Below are 24,664 nucleotides of genomic sequence, written 5' to 3' on the forward strand. Positions count from 1 at the left end.
TTTATGCATTGCCAATTTGAAATAATGTTCCATTTTAAACAAATAAATAAAGGGATGGAAATTAAAATGTTTTTTTTTCCCAATTCATTGATCAATTTAAATAATTCAAAAATATAATCAATTAAAATAATCCTTAGTTGCAGCCCTCATTAAAAACAAAAGAAAAAGAAAATTGCACTTGAGGACCAACTTATGTATTAAATGCAAAAGAAACATTTTTAAATACATGTTTTGTGATTTTGTTTATGTTGTCCTTGTAACTGTCAAAACATTTTGTTCTATCAGATTTGAAATAGTTATAATTATGCTGTGCAGTTGTGTCTCAACATAATGTAACCCTTTTACTAAAACCTTTTAACCATCTCGAGGAAGAGCAAAAAAAGTGAACAACATAACTCAGCAAAAATGACGTATTCAAGCTATTGCTCTACTCAATCGTCATTAAATCACAATAAATCCATTTAAAGAAAAAGGCCCCTCCCACTGTAGTTTTTACACTGTACTTTTATACCACTACAGATACACCAGGAAGTTTAGCGGGCGTTTGTCCACCTTCTAAAAGATGAGTGACACGCTCGGCCTGTTTCCCTCTCTGGCGCACTGCTGCCCTATTCTGGCAGCTAATAACAAGGCCTGTCAGCAGCAGAGCTGAAAGTTACACGTGTCAAGCCGTGTGTCCCGAAAAGCTGCGGGCGTCTCCCGAGACGCGAGAACACTCGCGAAGAAGAAAAAGAATCGAATCAGCCGGCTTTCCAGAGTCATTTAACCCCGCTTTGGAAAGGTCGGCCTCCGAAAAGTCCATCTTCACCCTTTGACCTTCGACGAGATGATGATGATGATGATGATGATGATGGTCACACTTTATTAGAGCCCACGTGCATCACAGTGACCCCCCCCACATGTAGTCTGCTCTCACTGCAGGTGTTATAAAATTGTGCAGAAAAGCGAAAAAAAAAGAAAAAAAAACTGCAAGGCTTGCAGTAAAAATAAATTGTAGGGCAGGGAAGCATTACTTGTTGCATGCTGTTTACACTGGTTGGTTATAAAATTAAAAACTCGTTTAAAAAATAAGAAGCAACACTCATAGTGTTAGTGAAGAACATCAACATTTTCTTGACTGTAACGTTCTCCAGCAGTGGTGTCCAAACCTCTCGTACAATTAGTACCTTTAAAATCACATTTTGCAACTTGCCGTCGACTGAAAATGACATCACAAGGGCTCAGGTAACCAATCACAGCTCACCTGTTTTCTCGGTTTGGTCATGTGACATTCACAAGCTGAGCTGTGATTGGTTACCTGAGCACATTGTGATGTCATTTTCAGTCGACAGCAAGTTGCAACATGTGTTTTTAAAAGGTACTAATTGAACATGAAAAATACTGAAAATATCAAATTTATTATAGGCAAAATATTAATGTTTGACTGCCAAAAATGGCTAAATAAGTAAAGTGTCCCTTTAAATAATACAAAATATAAATGACAGTGGAATGGTGCCTTTTCTACAAATAGCAGCACATGTTAAACTTATGACATAGTTTTATTTCCATTTAATGAAACATTTTTGAAACTATATTTGGACTAACATTTCCATGAAATTCACACTCGGAGCTTCGACGTTTATGTTGCCCGAATGTATGTCACGCAAGCCCACAAGAGCTTGCAAGAACTTCTTGGCAAAATGCTGTTTTTTCTCCCCCCCGACAACAACTTTGCAAATCTCCTCGCTGTCTTGAAGGCGTGCAAAGATTCCTGATGAGGAATCCAAAAAGCAAGCGAGCTATCGTCTTACAACTTCATTAGTTCGCACTCCATCTGCTTGAGAAAGTTGCGCTCCTTCGCTCGGGGAGGAAAAGCGGCGTGCCAAATCAGCTGGCTGGCGCCGGGTTCACACCGCCCGCCCGCCGCTCCAATTTATTTAGTGGCGTGGGGATTAAAAATAGCAAGTAAGCGCTTCGTGGTTTCTGGCGTTTTGCGTGGAGAGGCCAGCTGTCACCTGCGTGCGGGGGATGTGGGGGTGGTGGGCGTCGGCTCGGAGACGGAGGAGGTGGGATTGATGTCTTTTCTTGGTGGAAGTCATTATTACAAGACAAATTGAGGAGTAACCATGAATCAATGAACGTACTGTTGAAATAATGTGGAAAGGCGGGATCGTGGTACACCTTCACGCCACGTCTCGACGTCGGACGTCCTCGGGCGAGGCGTCCAGCGCCACCGCCGCCTCCTCGCCCTCCTCCACCGCCGCCGCGTCTCCCTCTCGGGCCTCCCGCCCCGCCTCCTCCACGGGACTCCGTCCCTCGTCTTCGGTCGGGGTCTCCGGGTCACCCCCTCCTCTGCCGTCGATCCCGTTCGCCGCCGCCAGCGGATGCGGCGCGCCATCTGTGCCAAGGTCGCCGGCAGCCGTGTGGCACTCCCACAATGAGTCATGGGAACTTGCGTCGTGTGAGAAAACTGCGAGGGAGAAGACGCAAAAAATTTTTTTCTAGCTATTACACAGTACATCATAATCGAGAGAAATTCATTGAAAGTAGCGCTAGCGGCGCCATTTGCTGGTTATGACTCGAGTGTCACAATATATCGATATCGTGAAAAATCGTGACTTTGTCTCCCGATTACCAATACGCCTATGCAAGTATCGCAATATTTGTAGTTAATATACAGCCACTATAACGGCTCCATTGTTCATTATTATTGCGCAATTACTTGGCGGGCCGCTAGGGGGAGCACCTCATAAGAGTGGCGGGGAAATGTACGCAAGTCTTCAGGCGAAGAAGACTCATGAGCGTTTACTTTGTGCAGAAACTGACTCAGTTTTGCATACTATGAACGTGTATTATATCTTCAATTTTAACATTTTAAAACATATTTCATGTTTCAACTTTTTGAAGCACACAATTTCCGAGGAATATTAAACTCATTCAAGCCCCAAAACGTGTCAAAACGTTTTCAACTCTTTGACTGCCGAAGACGATTAATAACGATTTGGAAAATTACAATGAATGGAATGCGATCTTTTCATTTAGTACCCACATTGTATATGTAGTAAAGGCAAACAAAACAATATTCTTTTTGCCTTGAAAGATGAGTTAAAATGCTCTCAAAATCGGCTGGCACTGTGGGTTGTTAAAAACTCTGTTGTTAAAAGAGTGTTAATACTTTGTCATTCACTCCCAAAAACGTTTTTTTTTTTTTTTAATGCAAGAGCATCCTGAAGGCTTTAATGCAGCTTCTGATATGAAGAGGTGGTTTAAACAGAAAGTTCTCTGATAAGAATACAGTATTTGTTTAAACAAATACACTAAAGTACTCACTGTGAAGAAGACACCAGTTTTAATATTGTGTTTCAGTAATGGTATAAAAATAAACTATTTTCTCATTGAAAAAACATCAGTTTATGTCGACTAGTTTTATCGTAGATTATTGTGGCTTTATTACCTCTATCGTGATATCGATAACTGCAGTATCGTCGTATCGTATCGTGAAGTACCCAGAGGTTCCTACCCCTATTTTGACAGGCCACTACCCCGACTTGCCCCGAATGCAAAGTGCGCGCCGTTTGCTAAACGATGTTTTTTCAATTGTGACTCCAGCGCTTCCATAGCAACAGTCTAAATATAGCCGCAGCGACAGTGACGAGGGGACGTTTGACAGCTACAGCTTAGTTCTGCCTCTTCGCCAAAATGTGGCCACACTTTGGGGGATTGCTGACCCATATTTGTGGACACGCATGGGAAAAAAAAAAAAAAAAAAAAAAAAAGGTTAAAGACTCTCAAAGGCCCCGCAGACGTATGGAGGAGAACAACATCACTTCAGTCCGGCATCCATATTTATGGCGCCCCTTACGCACACATTTCACACTCTGTAGTCTTTCAAGAGAAGTTTGTGAATGTCAGCAGGCGAGAATTTGCCTCCCATTTCCCAAATGCCACGGCATTTGGGCAACCGGCGCCGATGAGGAGACGGAGGGCTAATGGCGCTCTTCGTGCCATCTCGTCAGCGGGACGGCTTTACGCGCGATTACTCCGCCTTACCTGCGGGCGGACGGTGATGCGGTGACGCCGCCTGCGTTGGACGAAGCCCCGGCGGGAGGTTGTCATTGGATGTCGCCTCGTTCGGCGTTCCTGGCAGAACAACCAGTTAACCACTTTGAGCAGTCACAACACAAATTTGTGAGATGAAATTGTTTTTACTCATTCCGAACAGTCGACTGTCTTCGTTTTATGGCGTGAATGAATCAGATTTCAAATTCATCCGCATAGGGCCAGCCGACATGACATCAGCATGTTTGCGTCCTCTGATTGGTCGGTCAGAGCAAAACAGAGCCAAATTCGACCAGAAAAACAAAACAAAACACTGTATACACTTGGGCTATCAAACTTAGTTAAATTAAACTTCCCTTAACGCCACCAATTTTTTTTAAAGTTGACATCACCTGTGCTGAGGAAGTAGGTAACGACCAATCATGGCTCACCTGTTTTCTGGGTTAGGTCCGCAAACTGAACCATGATTGGCCGTTACCTACTTCCTCAGCACAGGTGATGTCATCATCAGTCGACAGCAAGTAGAAAAACTACTTTTTAAAGGTATTAATTATAGACAAAATATAATTTTTTATTTTACTGCTGAAAATGTCTCAATGAGTCAAGTCGCCCTTGAACTAATTTTATGAATTATTAGTACGAAATTACTTTATTGATGACTAAAAAGAATGCATCCATATTTGTATTAGTTTAACATTTTTCCACTCTTATGAAAAAATATTGTATTGTACATTTGGAGCAGATATAAAAATTGCAATTTAATCGTGAGTTAACTATTTGAAGTCATGCGATTAATTATGATTAAAATTTTAACCGCCTGACATCCCTAATGAATACATTTAAGAATCGGCAATAAAGCTAAATTGGATCATTCCCTGCGACACGGTGCTTGGAATCACGCAAGGCGATATTTCCTCCTGTGCGGGGCCTCGCATTTGAAAAAAATCTTTTTTTGAAGATCAGTAAGCATTAGCGTCACGTCCATAAAAGCGTCAAAAGTGGCCTCAACTTGGCCGTCATCCGTCTTCATTAGTGATGGCTGCGCGCCTCTTGGCCTGACACCATATGCTACTTACGGCGTCGCAAACACACACACAAACGTGCCAAACGCGCTCATCAACCTTTTACGACAAAACCATTCAAGTGTGAGCCGGCCGCGACACAAAACAACACCCCGAAGAAAATGGACGTGCGCGAATGCGGCGCCGAGTGGGGGACGTCAATCATGCGCTTTTCACTCAAAACAAATAGTTTTCGCCCGTTTCATTCCGTCCTGTTTAATACACATCAAGCCCACGCCTCTCTTTTGGGCGCCTACAAATCCCCTAATAACGCCACATTCCACCGAAATGTGTTTGTAATGTGGGCAATCATTTTCCATAATGGACGCTTGTCAGTTTTATGGCGGAGAATGATGGTGCCGGTGACACGTCGGCAGCCCCCCTCTCTCTTCTTCTCCCCTCCTATATGCGGCGCAACACCGCACCCTGGTGGGGAGAAAGGGAACTGCACCGTGGATGGTGGATGGAGGTGACACACAAGTAATACATACTCCCAATTCCCACGGATACGTGGTAGGTCAGGCCTGAGACGCAGCCGCCGCAAAGAGGAGACAAAGACACACCAAGAAAGTGTAAAATGGAGGAAAATGTGTGCACTTGTTGGATTTTTTCGGAGACCAGAGAACACCGGACGCACCTGGAAGACTCCAAAAGCCAGCAACCTCCAATGTCTTCAACTTGCGTTCCAAGTCGGCAACTCTGTTCCCGAGGATCCTACACAAGACGGTAGATTTGCGTCGAATGCACTTTAGAGGTTCATAATAGCATGAAACTGTTTGAGAAAGAAAATAAAGAATATTCTTCAGTTGCGTATTTTGGATCGTTCACCTGTTTGTGTGCCGTTGGTGCTGGATGACGAGATTCTTCTCGTGGACGGTCTCCAGCAGGGCCGTGGCCAGGGACTTGAGCTCGCAAATGGACTGGGGCGTGGCCGGGAGGCTGCAGCCGTGCTCCTCCAGAAGCATCTCCTCCACTGCAGAGGGCGCAAGGAATGTCAGTTTCACGTCATACGTCACAATCATGTCAGCTAAGGTGGCGAGGGATGATTAGTTTAGTATAGGCAGGCCAGGAGTGACCAAAAGTAGGAATAAATTAATATGTGACGAGAAGAGGCATTAAACAGCAACAAAGCATGATGGGAAAACCTCCTCCGATTAACTGTTACTGTCATAAAGTTAGCATCAGTTTGCTAGCAGCGTCCCGTTAGTGGTGTGAATAGGCTTCAAAATAAGAGCACTAACAGGAAGCGCAGCGTTACCTGCCTTAATCTTGGTAGCTTAAATCTTAAGTAAAGTTAAAAATGTTGTTTACAATAATATGTTCTAAGTGCCTCCACTAGTCTAAACACGGTATTCTGATTAATATTGTGCTTGTGTAATATGAATTAAGCGGGAAAATCCACCTGTTTTTTTTTTTTATCCATCTCATGGGGCGGCCATTTTGCCACTTGGCTGTAAATGACATCACAGTTACTGACGGTTCAGGTTCAATCAGATTGCAAACGTCACATGACCAAACAGGTGAGCCATGATTAGTTGCCAGCAAGTGTCAAAATGGCCGCCTCCTGCGATAGTTAAAATGAGTGGGTTTGTTGCTTAATTCATATTCCAATAAATACCAAGTGCAAAATCACAATGCCGTGTTTAGACTATTGATGACTTCCCTTTTAACAACGTTTGATAAATCTGTCTTGTTAAGTGAAAAATGTCTTATCCCATATTATGTATACTTGCCAATTGGTCCCTTTATGTCCTTTTACCCATATTAACTATTATGTTGTCATATTTGTTCAAATAAATCCTGACGGTGTTCTTGCAAGTGCATTCAATTGTGAAATTGATTTTGGATCAACTATAATATGAATATTCGAGAAAATTATAAGCTATTTTAGATTGACACAATAATACGAGTCCCACTCTGACCCTGCTAGCAGAGATGCAAGTCGAGAAATACGTTTTGCGCAGTTTCTCGCCGGTTACCCCGTTCGGCAGAGAGGACCCCCGTGATGGGACAATGTGACTTCTCGTAACCGCCGGAGTTTTTCCTCTTCGCCAGTGCGGCCTGCAAAGATTCCAGTGTTATTCTCACGGTTATCTTTCCAAAGATCAACAAACGAGCCTTTACCTTGTACTTCATGATGTTGGATTTCAGCAGCTTCACCTCCTCTTGCAGTTGTTTGAAGCGCTCGTGCAAATACCTTCGAGGCAGAACGTGCCCTCAAAACTGCAACTAACTCATTTGCTCCCAGTAACGTGTAAATACATTTTTTTTTAATGTTCTAAGTGTCCCAAAGACGTATTTATACGTTTTTTTATTTTATTTTATTTTTTTTTATGTTAGAGAATATAGAAGGCTTTGATTCAGCCTCTCAACTGCAAAGAACGGTTACAGAAATGGTAGTTATTACACAAACGGCCAGCAGGTGGCAGCAGAGCAAAGGAGATCAACCAGGGCCATGTAGAAAAAAAAGCTCAATTACTTACAATTTTAAATAGATTTGTGAAAACTGATGAAACTTGGCTCTCTTCTAATCCTAATTGCTGCAAAACGGAAACAGATAGAAACATACTTTTTTTTCCTGATGAAAGAAGAAACTTTAATCTTTCTTTTGGTTGGTTCCATGCTTTTATAGCAATAGAACACAATATTCTGTGGGCCTTGCAAAATCAGTCAAAATCCAGTAAAACAGCCAGGAGCGAACGGGATTGCGAAATGTGAAAATGGCTGGGGGTAAATGAGTTAAAGGGAGAAGCGGCGCGTGTGCGTTACCGGTTCTCCATGCAGAGCGCGTCCACGTCCACGATACGCGAGTCCCCGTTACCCAGGACGCGGTTGAGCTCCGCGTTGAGCCGCTCGGCCTTGTCGCGGTACGCGCCGCGCTCCGCCTTCACGTCGTGGAGCTCGTCCGTCAGCGCCTTCGCGTTGCGCGCCGTCTCCTCCATCTACGCCGTAGAACCAAAACACGGGCCTGTAAATCGGACTCACCCCCCCCCCCCGATGGAGACGAGACAAGGAGACGCGTGCGGCTTTTCCTGACCTGATGACCCGCTCTCTCCAGCCGTCGCACCAGATCTTCTCGTTCGTGCGCGGGGAAGTGGCGCGCGCCCACCTCGTCGTCGCCCAGCCGCTGCCGCGTGATCGTCATTCGCAGGAGCTGACGACATCGCCGGTTTCAGTTGACATCGGGTGAGAACGGAGGCACGCGCCATCTCCGCTCACCTTGTTGTCCCCCTGAGCCTCCAGCAGCCGCTGTGTCAGCTCCTTGGCCTCCTCGGTGAGCTGCTTCACACGCTCCTTGGAGTCTCTCAGCAGCTGGGCGAGATTCACCTATTAAGAAGCACAATCATTATTCGGAGATGACGAAACAGGGAAGGCAATCCTGGCGATTAAGTGAGATGGCTGACATTGGCCCACTAGGCCTGGGCGATATATCAATTTTTTTTAATTAATTCAAATTATTTGGTGTGGATGATTTAAACTTTAATTAATTCGAGTTTCCCCAAAGCCCCCCCCTCTTTTTTTTTTTTTTTAATAAATATTGACTTTGTGAATTGTTTAAAGCATTTCAATTGTTATCCTCACAAGAATTATAAATTTTGTACATCCATATGATCAATTAAGCCACAGTCATTATGAATGAAATATTTTTATTAAATGCATTTTTATTACTTTCAAAAAGTATTTTATTTAAGGCAGACATTTTTCACTTTAATTTTGAAAAGGAAAAATTTTGTTATGTTAAGTGTTAGATTCAATAGAAGCAAAAGTTTTGAGTTTGCTGTCATTTAATTACTAAAACAAAAAGTTTGTACTGCAATGTAATTCAATATGTTACATTTATTTCCACAAGTATTATATTTCATGCATACATTTTGCACTTTAATTTTGAAAGGGAAATGTTTACTTATGTTACAATAGAAGCAAAAGTTGTTTTGAGTTTTCTGTCATTTAATTACAAAAAAAAAAAAAAAAGTTCTAAGTTTGCACTTTATAAATGTAATTCAATGTATTTGATTTGTTGATTTTATTTAAGGCAGACATTTTGCACTTTAATTTTGAAAGGGAAGTTTTTATTTGTTGTTTGATAAAATAAAAGCAAATATTACTTTGACTTATGCCATTTTTACTTGTTTTCTTAAAATAAATAAATAAATCGAGGGAAAAAAAAAATCATAAATTGTTTTTTTTGTGAAAAAAGTCGGAGATTTTATTTTTAGGCTAAATCGCCCAGCCCTAACCACCACCACCAACAATAAATTAGCTCTCCACTTAGCAGCATTGTGAGCAAAGTTAAACCATAGCAGCCTAGTATCCCTAATTGTTTGTCAAAACAAAACATATATGCTGTTCTTGAAAAGGGTATGAATATTATTACAAGGTACTGTAACAATATATGCACAATTTGCACATCAACACAGCGCTTAAATATAGGATTAAACAAAAAATAAAAATCACTTAATCTACTTTAACCTACTAGCAGGCATGTTGTCAAACACACAACAAAATTATGCTAACTCCTCACTCAGGTTATGCAAAAAGGCTAAAAAACAAAACAAAACATTTTTTAAGAGAATAAAAAAGAAGAGACTTACCTGATTGCGTTTCTCTGGTGGTAAAGAAGGGTCGCCGTCCTAGACCATGAACAAATGTCAGTGTCAAAAAAAAAGAAAAAGCACAAAACCTGCCGACTCTCCCTCACTCCATACACAAACTCACAATAAGCTCCCTGTACTTGTTCTTGAGTCCTTGGTGGCGCTCTCGGAGCTGGCTGGCCATCAGCTTGTACTGGTCTCGCTCCTGCTGACACGTGTCCAGCTCCTTGGACAGGATGAGCAAGGCCTCTTTTTTGCTCTCAAGCTTGCGCTTACACACCAAGAACTGGCGCAAACACACACAAATCACAAACACAGAAGGTTAATTAAAGACTATTTCTTGTGGTTGGAGTTGTCTTAATGTATATTATTTTATAAAGATGATGATTGTACTCTTTGTTATCTTAGTTGAGTTGTGTTTTTTTTTTTTTTTTTTTGCCCACATATATAATATATAAATGCACTGCCGATATCTGGTCATGTGACTTTCGAATGCCAACAGTGGTTACCTGACCAGCAGGTGGAAATGCAAACATTGGGAGTCAGGAGTGCAACGTGGAGGAGATAAGAAACATTAAATGGCGCTCAAACCCAGTAAACAACAGCTGGAACACATCTAAAGTGTTTCACTCATAATATAGTTGTTCGATCGTGGTCCAGAACCACTTATATAGAATTGTGTACAAAAAGTTGAGCATCACTCCCACCTGCTGGCTCCATATGTTAAAGAGGAGAATCATCACCTCACAGAAAAAGAGATGTCCGTGTGTGCATTCGTGGGCGGCGCGCTCACCTCGCTCACCAGGCCTTGCCAGTCACTCTCGCTTCGAGAAGATTGCATTTCCCCCCCCCCCGGAATATGTTCAAGAAAACGTCTGCATGGGGAAGGACGGGACTTGGAACCACTCGCCGTCTGTTTACCGACTACGTCACACAAACTAGCCCCCGCGTGGTCAAGTACGATTCCGTGAGGAAGACAACTGTATCCGTTTCCTGTTTTAAAAATAAATCGTATTTCCAGTTCTTATTGCTCATCGACTTTTTCCCCTATGACTTAAATGTGTTGTTGTTGTTTTTTCCTAAAAATGTATGAGTATAATATAGATGTTCTGGTGGTATTATATGTGGGCTATTTTGGCTGTAAATTGCGATGAACACGAAGGCTGGCGGAAAACGGAAGTGGATAAAAGCGTACACGCGTGACCTTTACTTCCGTGTTTAGAGGAACCCGAAAACGCATTTGTAAAACGATATTTTATTAATTATACGCATTATTTTTCCGTACTTAGTGCTATATAAAATTATGATTACAAACAAGTATTTATAAAAAACGAAAATGTTTATTTTAATTCAAAAACTACGTATCTTATTTTGAAATACAAAGGCGGAAGCTGGTAGCCAACTCAGCTCCAGGCGGACAAGAGGGAAGACTTCTCAATGGACAAGAACTCGCTTGGAATTCTTTACTAAGACGCGAAAGGAACTCAAGACACGCAACAATACATGTGTATACTCCCCTCCCCGATAGTTTCCCCTTATATTTGACGTTTTGAGCTGTCGTAACTTTTGGGCTGTTGTTGCTCTCGTCGCTCGTGTTTTCCTGGCCGATTTCCTGTTGGGAAAAAAAAAGGAGAAAGGGGACTTCTGTTGGCTCGTGTTTGGATTTGACCACTACCCGAACGAGCCCTTTTTTTGTGTGTGGATAATTTTGGGATGACTGCAGGCGCCTTCAGTGGAAAAGAAAACACTCAAACAAACGCAACGCAATTTGGGAAGGCGATTTTAAATGAAGGAACGAACAAAGAACCCTTCCGTTGCATTGAAGGCAAAGAAGCAATGGACGATGGAGCAATAACTAAAACAGAAGAAGCTACTAAAGTAAAATGTCTGCGGTTAATGTAAAACGAAAAGCAACATTGTTTTTCAGTTTCGTGAGATTTATCTGTTTTCGCTGCGGTTACTTTACGGTCCCGTGGGGAAAATGAGAGCTCATTCGTTCCAGTTTGTGACTTTGCTGCTCTGCATTGGTGGCGCCCGCACGGCGGCGGACGCGTCCGCTTGTAAATACGAAGAGCACTCAAAAAGCACCGGGAAAAGCCTGGCGTCCGACAGGAAGGTGGTCTGCAGCAACATGGAGCTCCGTCAGACGCTACCTCCCGACTCCTTCCCAAATCGGACTGTCGCACTGTGAGTATAAGCGATGGGCGTTCCCTTTTACGAGGACACCTGAACACACCACTTCTACCTGTGAGGTTTCAACAGGTCCTACACTTTTAGTGCACACTTTTCATTAATACTAACTAATAAAACTATTCATGACCAAATTGACCTAGAGAACCTAGGTGAGTCCACCAACCCAACACACCTGCAGCTTCAGTTTCCCCCACACAAACGTGTTCAACTTTTTTTCTGTGCACTTGTAGGAATTCCACAGTGCAGCTAAGCTTTTTTTTTTTCAGTGTGTGCTTTTGTGGTGGTGTTGAACGATTGCAGCAACATGAGAACACTAGAGCAGGGAAAGGAAATAATAGACGCTGGGGCCTAGAAATGAAAAAAAGGAGGATTTGCTGCTACCCCAGCAGTCGATTTTTAGTTTTGACAAAGGCTGAGATGGTTTGTTTTATTTCATGACGTGATGCAACTGGATGGACAAGTAAGAATGGAGTTGTGGTTACATCTCTGTGGTCTTTCTTGGATTTCAGGTCATGAGATGATGACAACATTGTCAAGCTACTAAGTCACACCATTGTCACGCATTTCCCTGATGATGGTTTGGAATGGCGGAGGAAGCGACTTTTCCAGCTTTTTACCTGGAAGGCAGTGTGAAAACAGTGATTTGCAATCCTTTGTAGTTTGTTCCTGGCTTGAGCTCAAGCGGAACTAATGTTATGTGTAGAGATAACGAAGACGGCTCTGTCTGGTACCTCCAGATCCTTCCATTTGGATTCCCCAGGCGGACATCCGGAGATGGACTGCGCGGACGCGGTCTGTCTAGCAGCAAATGCCCTGAGGGTGGAAGATTTTAACTAAGCAACTGTGGACTCTCTGCAAATTCACATCAGACTGACATCATTATTAAAATATATATATCATATATGGTTAGGTTTTTTTGTTGTTGTGTTTGTTGTTTTTATGAGTGGGGGTGGGGGGTAGTGTTGAAACAGATTAATGGTGTTTCTATTCATTTAATAGCAAAAGATGATGATTTGATATGTGCTTACAAGATGATAAAACATCCCTCATAATGACTCCAATCGGACCCACAGTCGTGAGTGAGAAGGTCATTATTGCTCCTTGTATTATGTTGCTGTTCATTAATGTGTTTTTTTTTCCCTTCACAGATTTCTTAACAACAATAAAATTCAAGAACTGAAGAACGGCTCGTTTCTCGGATTATCAGCATTGGAAAAATTGTAAGTCACTTTTTCACGACACGGCAAATGATGTCAAAGGTACTAAAGTAGTTCATTTGGGTATCACCGCCATCATTGGTGATTGTCTTGGTATATGGGTCAGGACTTTTCTTGCCGTATCATTTCTTCGCCCGCCACCAAGTGAAACGTCACTCGTGCCACACACCACTCTGGTTTTTCAAGCGCAACAGATTCTTTGGAAAAACATGGCTCCGGCCTGCACATATGGGCCACGTGTGATTTATCACTGAGGAATGGTTTCCTCTAGATTGAATAACCAGGCCGTTAATGGTGCTGCTTTTACCCCAGGCTACCGTAACACATGACTGCATGAGTCGGGAATTAGAGGTATGTTTTCTATAGCGTTGGTAAAAAGACTCGTGATCTTAATGGTGTAACTGAGCTCTGGACTCGCGTGTAGAGAGACCCTTAATCTTATCCGGTCTTTGAAGTGGCCATGTTATGGGAAATTGACTTTTTAGTTGCTTGTATACTAATAGTTGCATTTCTAGTTGCTTCCACATGCATCAAGTGTGAAATTCAACAATCATGTCAATCTTGTGGAAGCTGTCCATTTCCCAAAATGTGTCAGTGTGTGAGCTGTTCTAACCCTCGGAGTATTTGGAAAGCATGTTATTAAAAGACACCTAATTTGTGGGGGAAAAGAAGTACACATATTCTTTTCGAGGCCCCTCCAAATTATGGTCTTGATGGATATGCTCATTTTTACTTACTGCTTGAATTTGAAGTGTGTTTGCTTAATTTGTGTCCTAGCAAACTTTGATCTTTGAAGGCTTTTATGTGCATTTTGTCTGCCAGCGGCTAGACGATCAGGTCGTAAAATCTCAAACAGGCCGTTGTCATTCGAATCCAGAGGCAAGTTTAGCTCTAAAAGTAGCTCTCCTTTGTGCCTGGAGGGTCAGTGGAGCTGCTTTGTCATTGTAATGACTCCCCTCCCAACGTTCATCAAATTCAACCCAGTGAAAATAAAATAGATTCCCATCCCTCCAGCGACCCCCATGCCCCCTCTTTCGACGGCCTCCAGTGTCTTTCTGTTTTTCCCTACTCCTTTGTCTGCCAAGAAACTGTCTACCCAGCCATGAACGTGAAGACGGCAACGAGCGAGGGTAGAGAATCGGTTTCAATTTCTCCAGTGACTGTGGAGAGATTGTGGGCGTCTCCGCAACACACAATCCCCATTATTACGCCACCCAAAAAGAAATGGCAGCCGAACTAGCAGAGCGTCACATGCTAATTCCTGAGCAGATCTGCTGCTTTGGAGGAATGCTCATTGTGGAAAGCGGATCGAAATCATCTCAAGTTCCACATTTTTGCCTTCTGTGATTTATTCTGTTCTAAAATGTCTGATCAGGTCGAAGCATTATTTCACACAGGCAAAAAATGACGCCAAAAGTATTGAAAAAAAAACCCCCCGCATTTCATAGGATCGACTGTGTTAACATATAGAAACAATAATGTGTCATTGAATCTGATCTAATATGAATATGTCAAATTACTAAATGAACATATAACTTGTGGCTTGACTTTTCCTTTTATTAAAGGGGAAGCCAACCTGAAACATTTTTTGATATGTGACCTCACTAATCTAAAAATGACATTCTGATTAATATTACATTTGTGGAATACGAGTTATGGAAGCCAAATCCATCTCAAGGGAGGCCATTTTGCCATTTGCTGTCGACTGAGTGAAGATGACATCACATTTGCTCGGGGCTCACCTGTTTTCTGAAGCTGAGCTGTGATTGGTTTGTTACCTGAGACCTGAGCAACTGTGATCTCATTTTCACTTGACAGCAAGTGGCAAAATGGCCGCCTTCCACTAATACAATATTAACCAAAATATCGTATTTAGACTAGTGGGTTCGCATAGAACATATTATTGTTAAGAAATATTTTTGGGGTTGACTTCCACTTTAAATTTGGGTTAAGGTTTATGGTTCACTGTGGCAGGCTGCTTATTTAATTAATAATGGGGGGAAAAAATCCTTTATTTCTTTGTTTTGCAGGGACCTGCGGAATAACCTGATTAGCCGAATTGAACCAGGTGCCTTCCTCGGATTGTCAGCTCTCAAAAGACTGTAAGCAGTGTCTTAAACGCCCTTCTTCCAATTTTGCATATTTTCCTTCCACTTTGTCTGCCTTTGTCGAGAGCAGCTGTTGCACGTATCTATCTTTGCACTGTGTTCGGCAGCTCTGCTATGCGTCCATAAGGGAGGACGGTCAGTCAAGTGCTATTTTATTTCCACTGCCTTGTTTAGTCTGGCTCTGTGCCAGAGACGGCCTGGGCCCTCGGATGATTTCACACGCTCCCACCAGCGCAAGGATGTGCGTATAGCGCTTGGAAATGGGGAGTATTATGCTATCTGCGTTCAGGAGACTGCGAATCCGGTGTGTCCCCTGAATGCAGCGTGATTTGGAATCAAGAGTGTCCACATGCTGCCAAGCCAAAGTTGCGTTTGGCCGGTCCTGCACAGCAATAAGCCAGACAGGAAGGTATTCAGCTTGTGCGTGCTGCATATTCATGGCTCCCTTGAACACATGGTGCCGTGCTGCCCCCTGGAAAGTTAGAACAACTCAGGCCATGACATCAGTTTTCACCAGGTGGAGTTTTCCGTCCTAAGAATAAAAAAAAACCGACATACCAATTGAATACAAAGTCAAACATTTTGGTTTGAGGCAGCCATTTGGGGCAAATTCTACAGCACATGAGTGTAGATGTAGAACAAAATAAATGGTGTCCTGATAATAATTTGCATAAATTCTGATTTAAAAACATTACATTGTAAAATGTAAGGTTTGTTTCCATTAATTCTATGCAGGTGTACCTAATGTTGGGGCTGGAGCATGCACATACACAGGAAATGTCCCTACAAATCCACCATAGTTGATTTGAACAAAAGAAACATAAACAATAATATTATTTATTATTGTTTTTTGTTTTTTTAGTACAGAAATTATAACACACAGACATGCATATTATGAATTCCACAGACCGACACTGCACCCCCCACAAACAGCTGAAGGGTCTCAGGCTAGCACATCAGGCTATTTTTGCCTCCCCTTCCGGCCCCCTCCGTGCGGCCCCGCGACGCCTCTGTGGACCGCCATGCTCGCGTTGTGCCTTGCGGTGATGCAGAAGAAACAAAAAGCGGCCACTCGTCGAGTCTCGCCTTGGCGTATTGAGGTCCCTCGATTGGCCGCCTTCCAATCGGCGCCTCGTTTCCTTGACGCGAGTGTAAAGAAAGTTGTGGTTTAACCACCATTTTGCATACGAACTGTACATTTAGAATTTGGTGTAATTCCTCCTGACGAGAGTGTTTACATGCTCGACTGAGGCACCGGCAGCTCCTGACACTCGATAATCACGTGTGATGAATCACCTCAGTCTGCCTTTTTGAAGTGCAGACACCCACCTGCAGGCACAAAAATATGCTTGGGAAAAGAAAAAAGAAAAAAACAAAAACACCTTGAAGTAGTTCTGTCTCAACACGCCGCTCTTAAGCATTCGTTTTTGTTTTGTTTTTATTTTGTTTTGGAGGGGGTGAGGTATAAAAATAAACCCAGGAGAAGTTTAAAAAAAAAATAAAAAAAATCCATGTTTTTATGGTTCAGTTTCAGTTGCAGTATAACAAGAAGGAGAAAAGGGGTGTTTTTTTTGTTTTTGTTTTTTAAATGGTTTTAAATCAATTACTGTATGTATTTTTTTTTTTTTAGATTCATACAGGTCTATTTGACCTTCATTATTGGGATGAAAAGAACAAATAAAAGTGGCCAGCAGGAAAGTTTGATGGTGGAATTGAAAATGTGCTTTTGTGCGCCAGGGAGTTGTCCAACAACAGCATCGGCTGCCTCAACGTGGACATCTTCAGAGGCCTCGCCAGTCTCGTCCGACTGTAAGTGTTTTCATAGTGATGAAATTAAAAGTTGAATGATACCACGTGACTAATTCACGTGTTCCATCGTATTTGCAGAAATCTTTCTGGCAATCTGTTCTCTTCGTTAGCGCAAGGGACCTTTGACAGCCTCGTGTCATTGAAGTCACTGTGAGTACAAATGCGAAACATTTTTGGGCCATTGTCGACTGGCGAGCGATCGGTCACTCGGCTGCTTTGCTCACTCGCCATCTTGCAGCGACTTCCAGACGCCGTACCTGCTGTGCGACTGCAACCTGCAGTGGCTGCTGCCCTGGCTCCGCGACAGGAACGTGGCGGCCAAGAACACCAAGTGTTCATACCCGCAGTCGCTGCAGGGCCAGCTCGTCACAGCCGTCAAGCCGGAGCAGCTCACGTGCGGTAGGCGAGCAAACGCCAGTCCAGCCGTCTCTTCTTGTTTTGCTATCAACAGGGACGTTGATGTGTGAGAGTAGGCGTCTGTGTCTGTTTTTACTCTCTAATGTCTTATCAGTTCGGAGCGCATATAAATAGAACCTCAGAGCACAAAAAAAAATGCAAGAATGTGGATTTGTAAATAGAGAACCATGGACATGTGTGGGATTGCCGTATTAGGTTAGTCGTGACTTTTTATTTTTAACTCAGGTTATTACCGTATTTTCCGCACTATAAGGCGCACCTAAAAGCCTTCAATTTTTTCAAAAGCTGACCATGCGCCTTATAATCCAGTGCGCCTTATATATGGATCAATATTGAGCCGCAACAGGTCTCGCTGTCAAGACGCTATTGGTGACCTTGCACGATCGGTGACGCGCATGCGCAGAAGATCCCGCCATCTTGGATCACTAGCTAATACTAATACTTTACCTCAGAGAAAATAATAAAACAACTTGTTTATACATTTTGGGAGTGAATGGAGTTGTCAGAAAGCTGGTTTGTAATCTATTAATACAGTTTGACTGACCTATCTGACTGTTTTGTTGACATTCCCTTTAGCGCAGCACCATCTAATGGATGCATAACGTAACCCCAGCCTCTAATGTAGCGCCTTAGATATGGAAAAAGTTTTAAAATATGTAATTCATTGAAGGTGCGCCTTATAATGCGGTGCACTTTATAGTGCGGAAAATACGGTAATTGATTAGCTAGGTCAAGTCAAAAATCGACACACAAAAAAGCAATAGAAGCATGTGATACAGATGATCTACTGTACTTAAACATTAAATAGCTTGCAGCAATACTTTAGCAAGAGGAATGATTTGGATTAACAGTAGATCTCTATTTGGTTGGCAACTATCTACTCGCATTATTATCCAGTGATGCTTTTTAACATCTGAAAGTGTTACCAAGGGTTCCTACGATTACTTAGTTTCCCAATTGGGCTCACTTCCTGTCGCAGACGCCCCCCTCGAGCTGCCCTCCTTCCAGCTGACTCCATCCCAGCGCCAGGTGGTCTTTCAGGGGGACAGCCTGCCCTTCCAGTGCCAGGCGTCCTTCGTGGCCGAGGACATGCAGGTGCTGTGGTACCAGAACGGGCGCATGGTGACGCCCGACGCCGCCCAGGGTATTTACATCGAGAAACACATGGTGCAGAACTGCTCCCTGATTGCCAGGTGATGACAATGAACAATTAAAAAAGTGGCTTGATGCCGCAACTCGTAGAATATAAATTCGACATGTGTCTTCTGGCAGCGCCTTGACCATCTCGAACATCCAACCGGGCTTTACCGGGAACTGGGAGTGCCGGGTCAGGACAAGCAGAGGAAACACCACCAGGACGGTCCATATTGTTGTGTTGGAGAGTTCCGCCAAATACTGCGCCCCCGAACGTGTCTCCAACAACAAGGGAGACTTCAGGTTGGTTTACATAAATTGTATTGAGTCACCTCTTGCTCAACATGCTTATAGTCATCCATAAGGCTTTTTTTTCAGTGACACCCTACTACAAACGTGTAGTAAATAATCTGCATTAAATTCCTGCTTATTAATGAATGAGTTCTCATGAAATGTTTCCAACTTTGAAAACTCCCTGAATGGTGAGTATTTGGCACTGAGTAACAAGGAAATGAGATCCATTCCGACAACATTCCAGGTGGCCGCGCACCCTGGCAGGAATCCGAGCCTTCCTCCCCTGCAACAGATTACAATCAAGCGCGGGAAGCTACTCGGGCGGCTTCGGCGAGGAGCAGCGTGCTTGGAGAGACTGTAATCGCAACGGGCTGTGGGCGGAGGAGGATTACTTCCGCTGCCAGTTCCAAAAAGACGTCACGCGCTTCCTCTATGTCATCAACCAGGTGAGCGTTGCTCTTGTCGCTTGGGATTTCTTCCTATTGGTGCACCCTGTCATGATGCACTTTTTTTTTTTTTTTTTTTGTCAGATGCCTCTGAACGAAAGCAACGTGGTGCCCAGAGCTCGCCGCCTTCTGGTCTACACCATCGACGCTGCCAACTTCTCAGACAAGATGGACATCATCTTCGTGGCGGAGATGATTGAGAAGTTCGCAAAGTTTGTGGACAAATTTAAAGACGTGAGTGACAAGCTGTAACATTTGTTTCGTGGATTTAATTCGTAAAATTCAAACATAATATATCCATCCATCCATTTTCTGAACCGCTTGCTCCTCACAAGTGTCGCGGGGGGTGCCGGAGCCTATCCCAGCTGGGTATGGGCAGTAGGCGGGGTACACCCTGAACTGGTTGCCAGCCAATCGCAGGGCACACAGAGACGAACAACGATTTTTTATTTATTTATTTTTTTTTTTTATTAATTTTTTTTTTTTTACACTTGGTATACAGCACAGTATACAGTTTCTGTCTCCGGAATGCAAGGTCGTGTGCAGACACCGTTGGAAAGATCTCGTCGATGCCCGTATGTCCCCAGTTGGGCGTAGGGTTGGAGTGATACGGACCTAAAAAATAAACCAAAAAGCACGTTGTAAAAAAAAAAAAAAAAAAATGTACTCAAAATTGTACTCACTTTTGTTGCCAAGGATTTCGCTGTTGATGGTTGGATTTTGAGTTACACTCTTATATGATCTGTGCGCTGACAACTTTGAAAAGACGTCTGATGTGTTCTTATTTTCCAGCTCGGTGAGGTCATGGTGAGCATGGCCAGCAACCTGATGCTGGCCGACGAGCGCGTGCTGTGGATGGCGCAGCGCGAGGCCACGGCGTGCTCCCGCATCATCGCCTGCCTCCAGAAGATCGCCGCCCACCGCTTGGCGTCAGCGCAGGCCTTCTCCCTGGTCTGTACACAAACCAGAAATATCTCCAGTATTTTCAGAATGCATATATTGCCCTTGTTTGTTTGTTCTTTTTATTTGATATATTTTTCAACCTGGTAGTGACGAAGCGGTTGTTTTGTTGTCAGACGTCCCCCAACATCGCTCTGGAGGCGCACTCGGTCAAGCCCAACGAGTGGAACGGCATGACCTGCATGTTGTTCCAGAGGCCCAGCTCGGAACGGACTCCCGGGCAGGACCGCCAGCTCACCTTTAAATGCAACACCACCGGCTCCTTCTCCAGCGTTCTACTGAAGGTCAGTTAGGGCACTTATCAATACCGTGCTGTATTTTCTACACTTGCAGTTTAAATTTGTTTGAACACAATGGGGGTTCATTGTAGATGAATCGTTTTGGTTCTGTTTTTTTCATAATGTTGTCTTGGTCCCTTTAGAGCACTACAGTGGAGGCGTCCCTGCAGCTTCCTCAGTCGCTCTTTACCCAAGCGGCACTGCTGCCCGGGCAGGCGGAGGACACGGGTTACAAGCTCCACCTGCTGGGCTTCCGCAACGGCAAGTTCTTCCCTTCTACCGGCAACTCGTCTCAGCTGGCCGACGGCGGGAAGAGGAGGAACGTGGCCACTCCGGTCATAATGGCAAAGATAGGTAAGTGGGTTTCTGATTATGTTAGTGATTAGACAGCGTGTTAAAAATACTGCATACAATATACAAGTTTTCAAGGGCTGTTTTTGAACAATGTATTTCCTTGATTATCCTCTCTCCAAGTGTGTGGTAATTCAGTGACAAAAGTAAAATGCAAGTCCCTGGGTAACGTTCGCTGTCCTCTCGGATCCAGATGGCATTTCCGTGCGCATGCTGCGGACGCCCGTCAACATCACCCTTCGGCGCTTCGCCCGCGGCTCCGACGCCGTGTCGGCCTGCTGGAACTTCAGCCTGGCGGGCGGCCAGGGCGGCTGGCAGAGCGACGGCTGCCGCATCCTGGGCCACCACGACAACTTCACCACCATCTCCTGCAACTCGCTCGGCAACTACGGACTGCTCATGGTAGGCTTTTACTCCTCTCTGACCATTCAAACTGCTCACAGGAAGGCCCGAGTTAAGATTCGAACCCTGAACATCAGAACTGTGAGGCTGATATGACAAAGCACTACGGCACTGTGCTTCCGTGGATCACTGAGATTTCCACATAAACTGATGGTGACCGGTCAATTTTTTCCACTGCAGGACCTCAGCACTGTGGACTATTTCATTCCCAGCGTTGAGCCGCTGCATCCCGTCATCTACGCCACAAGCATGGTGCTCCTCTTCTGCCTGCTGACCATCATCGTCAGTTACGTCTACCACCACAAGTAAGAGCAAGCCCAGCGCGGCTTCCGATTTTCACCTCCCGCCGTTCCGGCTGATGCCCCGCATTGTCGCTTCCAGGTCGGTGCGCGTCAGCCGCAAGTGTTGGCACATGCTGGTCAACCTCTGCTTCCACGTCTCGCTCACGTGCGCCGTGTTCGTGGGCGGCATCAACCAGACGCGCTACGCCAGCGTCTGCCAAGCGGTAAGACCCCGCATTCCGTTTTCAAAATTCTCTCGTTCACTTTGGTGAGAGACGAGTTTTTACCCCCACCAGGTGGGCATTTTACTCCACTACTCCACACTGGCGACCGCCCTCTGGGTGGGTGTGACGGCGCGCAATATTTACAAGCAAGTGACACGCAAAGCCAAGCGCTACGAGGAGCCGGACGAGCCGCCCCCGCCGCCTCGCCCGATGCTGAGGTACGTACGTGCGCCAAGCCATGTCTCGGTCTTGATTTATGAGCTTTCTCTTTATGCTTCCCAAAGGTTCTACTTAATCGGCGGAGGGATACCCACTATTGTTTGTGGCATCACAGCGGCAGCTAACATCAAGAATTACGGCAGCCAAATCAATGCGCCATAGTAAGTAGAACCTGTTAACTCATTGACTCTCATCAATTTGCACTGAAGCGACCCCCTTCGCTCCCGGCTGTGTTCTGGATTTTGACTGATTTTGCAAGGCCCACAGAATATTGTTCTATTGCTATAAAAACATGGAACCTAGGAAAACAAAGATTAGTCTCTTCTCTTCGTTCATCAGGAAAAAATGCATATTTTTATCTGTTTCTGTTTTGTAACAATTAGCATTTGAATATAGCTAAATTTCACCATTATTCACAAACTGCTTAGAATTGTGGGAAACGGCTTGTTTTCATCATGACCCTGGTTGATCGCTTCTAGTCTGCTGCCACCCGCTGGTCATTTTTGTAATTACTAACATTTTTTTTCACCTGTTCTCTGCAGTTGAGAGGCTGCAGCAAAGCATAAAAAAAAAAAAAAAAAAAAAAAAGTATAAATACGTCTTACGACACTTACATTTAAAATAGAACGTATTTATACGTTTATGGGAGCAAATGAGTTAAAAAATTTTTTTTTTTTTTTTTTTGTCTTTCCAGCTGCTGGATGGCATGGGAGCCGAGCATCGGCGCTTTTTACGGCCCGGCGGGTTTCATCATCTTCGTCGACTGCATGTACTTCCTCAGCATCCTGCTTCAGCTGCGGCGCCACCCCGAGCGCCGCTACGAGTTCAAGGAACTGGCCGACGAGCGGCAGCACCTGGACGGCGAGGCCGCGGCGGACAACCCGCGCCGCCCCCTTGCGCCCGGCGTCGTCCCGCACGCTGCACCCCTGGCGGCGCTGGAGAACGAGCACACCTTCGGCGCTCAGCTGACGGGGGCGGCGGTGGCGTTCGGGTTGTACGCGAGCCTGTGGGTGTTCGGCGCCATGGCCGTGTCGCAGGACCACCCTTTCGATTTGGCATTCACGTGCCTGTTCGGCGTGGCGGCGCTGGCCCTCGCCACGTTCATGGTGGCGCACCACTGCGTCAACAGGCAGGATATGCGGCGCTTCTGGTCGCAGGCCTGTTGCTCCGCCAGAAGCGATTACTCGGCACAGGAGGACGCTCTCTTGCCGCAGCCCGGTGGAGTCGCGCCCGGCTCGGCCAAGACGGACGCGGAGTCCAACAAGGGCGCCCGCAGCAGCAGCGCCGACTCTTCCTACACCAATAAGAGCGCGCCCAGCGTACGCAACTCGGCACACGGCAGCAAGCTGACCAATCTGCACGCAGAGGCTGCCCAGTGCAAGCCCACACCCGCCGCCCCGGCGATGACCATTTTGGACAACAGCCTGACGGAGCATTCGGTAGACAATGAAATCAAAATGCACGTGGCGCCGGTGGACGTGCAGTTCCGCCCCGCGGACAACAATCCGGCCAGTAATAGGCCTCACAAGAACCGATCCCGCACTCACCGGGCCAGCCGCCTGACGGTGCTGCGGGAGTACGCCTACGACGTGCCCACCAGCGTGGACGGCAGCGTCCAGAGCGCCTCCAGCAGGCGGCACCACTATTACGACCTGGCGGCGCGCAATAGCCGCCGCGCCGCCTACATGGCCTACAGGGAGCGCCACCGGAGCCAGCTGCAGCACGACAGCAGCGACAGCGCCAGCCTATCGCGACGCTCTCGCAAGTCGGGCGGGACGGCCGAAGGGGGGGCGGCGCCCTCCGGGTCCAAAGTCTCCGCCGGCGCCGCAGAGCCGTTCGGAAGCGGCGAATTGGAAACCAAATCGTACGGGCTCAACCTCATCATGCAAAACGGAGACGCGTTCAAAGAAAATGGCCAAGTGGTTCCACTCGTAAGTGCGGGCGAGAGCGCCCCCTGTGTCAAAACTGGCTTATGGAAACATGAGACTACCGTGTAGTGACACGTTTCATCCTGAAGACACTTGTTACTGTGAAAGGCCTTTTCTGTTGCCGTTTGTTTTGTATTGTTAACTGTTTATGTTGTGTTTGGAAGAAGTGGCTGTTAGTACCACTCAACTTTTTTTTTTCTTTTTTTTTTTATATATAAATGTTCTATTTTTATAAGAGATGTGACATTGCCACTGTGTTCATAACAGCAGCAACAATAATAATAAAAAGTATTTTGAAGTTGGCGATTCAGGCAAACCTGTATTTTTTTTTTTTTTTTTTTTTTTGCTCTGGGGCTCGTGTGCTGGGTTCAAAGGTGAGCTGGAGACAAGAATTGCTTTTGCCGACACGACGTGACAAGCCGCTAATTGGCTTCTCTCGCTGACCTTCGGAGGCCCCCCCGTTTCCGAACCGCAGGGTGAGCAAGGTGTCTTCTAATTGCAACCTGTCGGTGGGGCTTTTTGGTGCCCAAATGGACAGCTGACTAGACAGGTTGGAGCAGAGGCTCATTTCAAGTTCATCATCATCATTAGCCTGCCATTGTCATCCTTGTAAACACAACAAAAACAAAAGATTTGTGAAAAAAGTGATATGTAGTTAGTACAAACTTAAAACTAAAATAAATCTTGTATACAAGCTGATTACTTTTTTGTA

The 24,664-nt window shown here is 44.9% G+C and overlaps 2 protein-coding genes across 8 annotated transcripts; one reads left to right on the forward strand and one right to left on the reverse strand.

Moving 5' to 3' along the window:
* Window positions 1–1,519: 1,519 nt before the first annotated feature.
* Window positions 1,520–10,822, reverse strand: LOC144003871 (coiled-coil domain-containing protein 149-like). Of its 5 annotated transcripts, none has more exons than XM_077500516.1 (13): window positions 10,485–10,820; window positions 9,816–9,977; window positions 9,692–9,730; window positions 8,319–8,426; window positions 8,137–8,253; window positions 7,869–8,041; window positions 7,079–7,296; window positions 5,928–6,072; window positions 5,737–5,813; window positions 5,591–5,623; window positions 4,030–4,119; window positions 2,161–2,449; window positions 1,520–2,063 (listed from the first exon to the last, which is right to left on the reverse strand). In XM_077500516.1, the coding sequence occupies exons 1-12, from the start codon at window positions 10,530–10,532 to the stop codon at window positions 2,163–2,165; spliced, it is 1,497 nt and encodes a 498-aa protein (XP_077356642.1). In that variant the 5' UTR covers window positions 10,533–10,820; the 3' UTR covers window positions 1,520–2,063; window positions 2,161–2,162. The 5 variants fall into 5 exon arrangements, with proteins under 5 accessions (XP_077356642.1, XP_077356644.1, XP_077356641.1 ...); XM_077500518.1 differs by having other exon boundaries at window positions 1,520–2,449; window positions 7,079–7,160; window positions 7,224–7,296; window positions 10,485–10,818; XM_077500515.1 differs by having other exon boundaries at window positions 1,520–2,449; window positions 10,485–10,818.
* A 258-nt stretch (window positions 10,823–11,080) lies between these two features.
* Window positions 11,081–24,268, forward strand: adgra3 (adhesion G protein-coupled receptor A3). 3 transcript variants are annotated; one of them, XM_077500395.1, is made up of 19 exons: window positions 11,081–11,878; window positions 13,033–13,104; window positions 15,132–15,203; window positions 16,947–17,018; window positions 17,097–17,168; window positions 17,257–17,417; window positions 18,415–18,628; window positions 18,708–18,872; window positions 19,108–19,309; window positions 19,394–19,543; window positions 20,102–20,260; window positions 20,386–20,553; window positions 20,691–20,901; window positions 21,092–21,300; window positions 21,481–21,605; window positions 21,682–21,805; window positions 21,878–22,023; window positions 22,090–22,185; window positions 22,719–24,268. In XM_077500395.1, the coding sequence occupies exons 1-19, from the start codon at window positions 11,673–11,675 to the stop codon at window positions 24,019–24,021; spliced, it is 3,927 nt and encodes a 1,308-aa protein (XP_077356521.1). In that variant the 5' UTR covers window positions 11,081–11,672; the 3' UTR covers window positions 24,022–24,268. The 3 variants fall into 3 exon arrangements, with proteins under 3 accessions (XP_077356521.1, XP_077356518.1, XP_077356520.1); XM_077500392.1 differs by having other exon boundaries at window positions 21,878–22,185; XM_077500394.1 differs by having other exon boundaries at window positions 17,267–17,421; window positions 21,878–22,185.
* The last annotated feature ends 396 nt before the right edge of the window (window positions 24,269–24,664 follow it).

Source organism: Festucalex cinctus, chromosome 16 (genome assembly GCF_051991245.1).
Source record: "Festucalex cinctus isolate MCC-2025b chromosome 16, RoL_Fcin_1.0, whole genome shotgun sequence".
Lineage (NCBI taxonomy): Eukaryota > Metazoa > Chordata > Actinopteri > Syngnathiformes > Syngnathidae > Festucalex > Festucalex cinctus.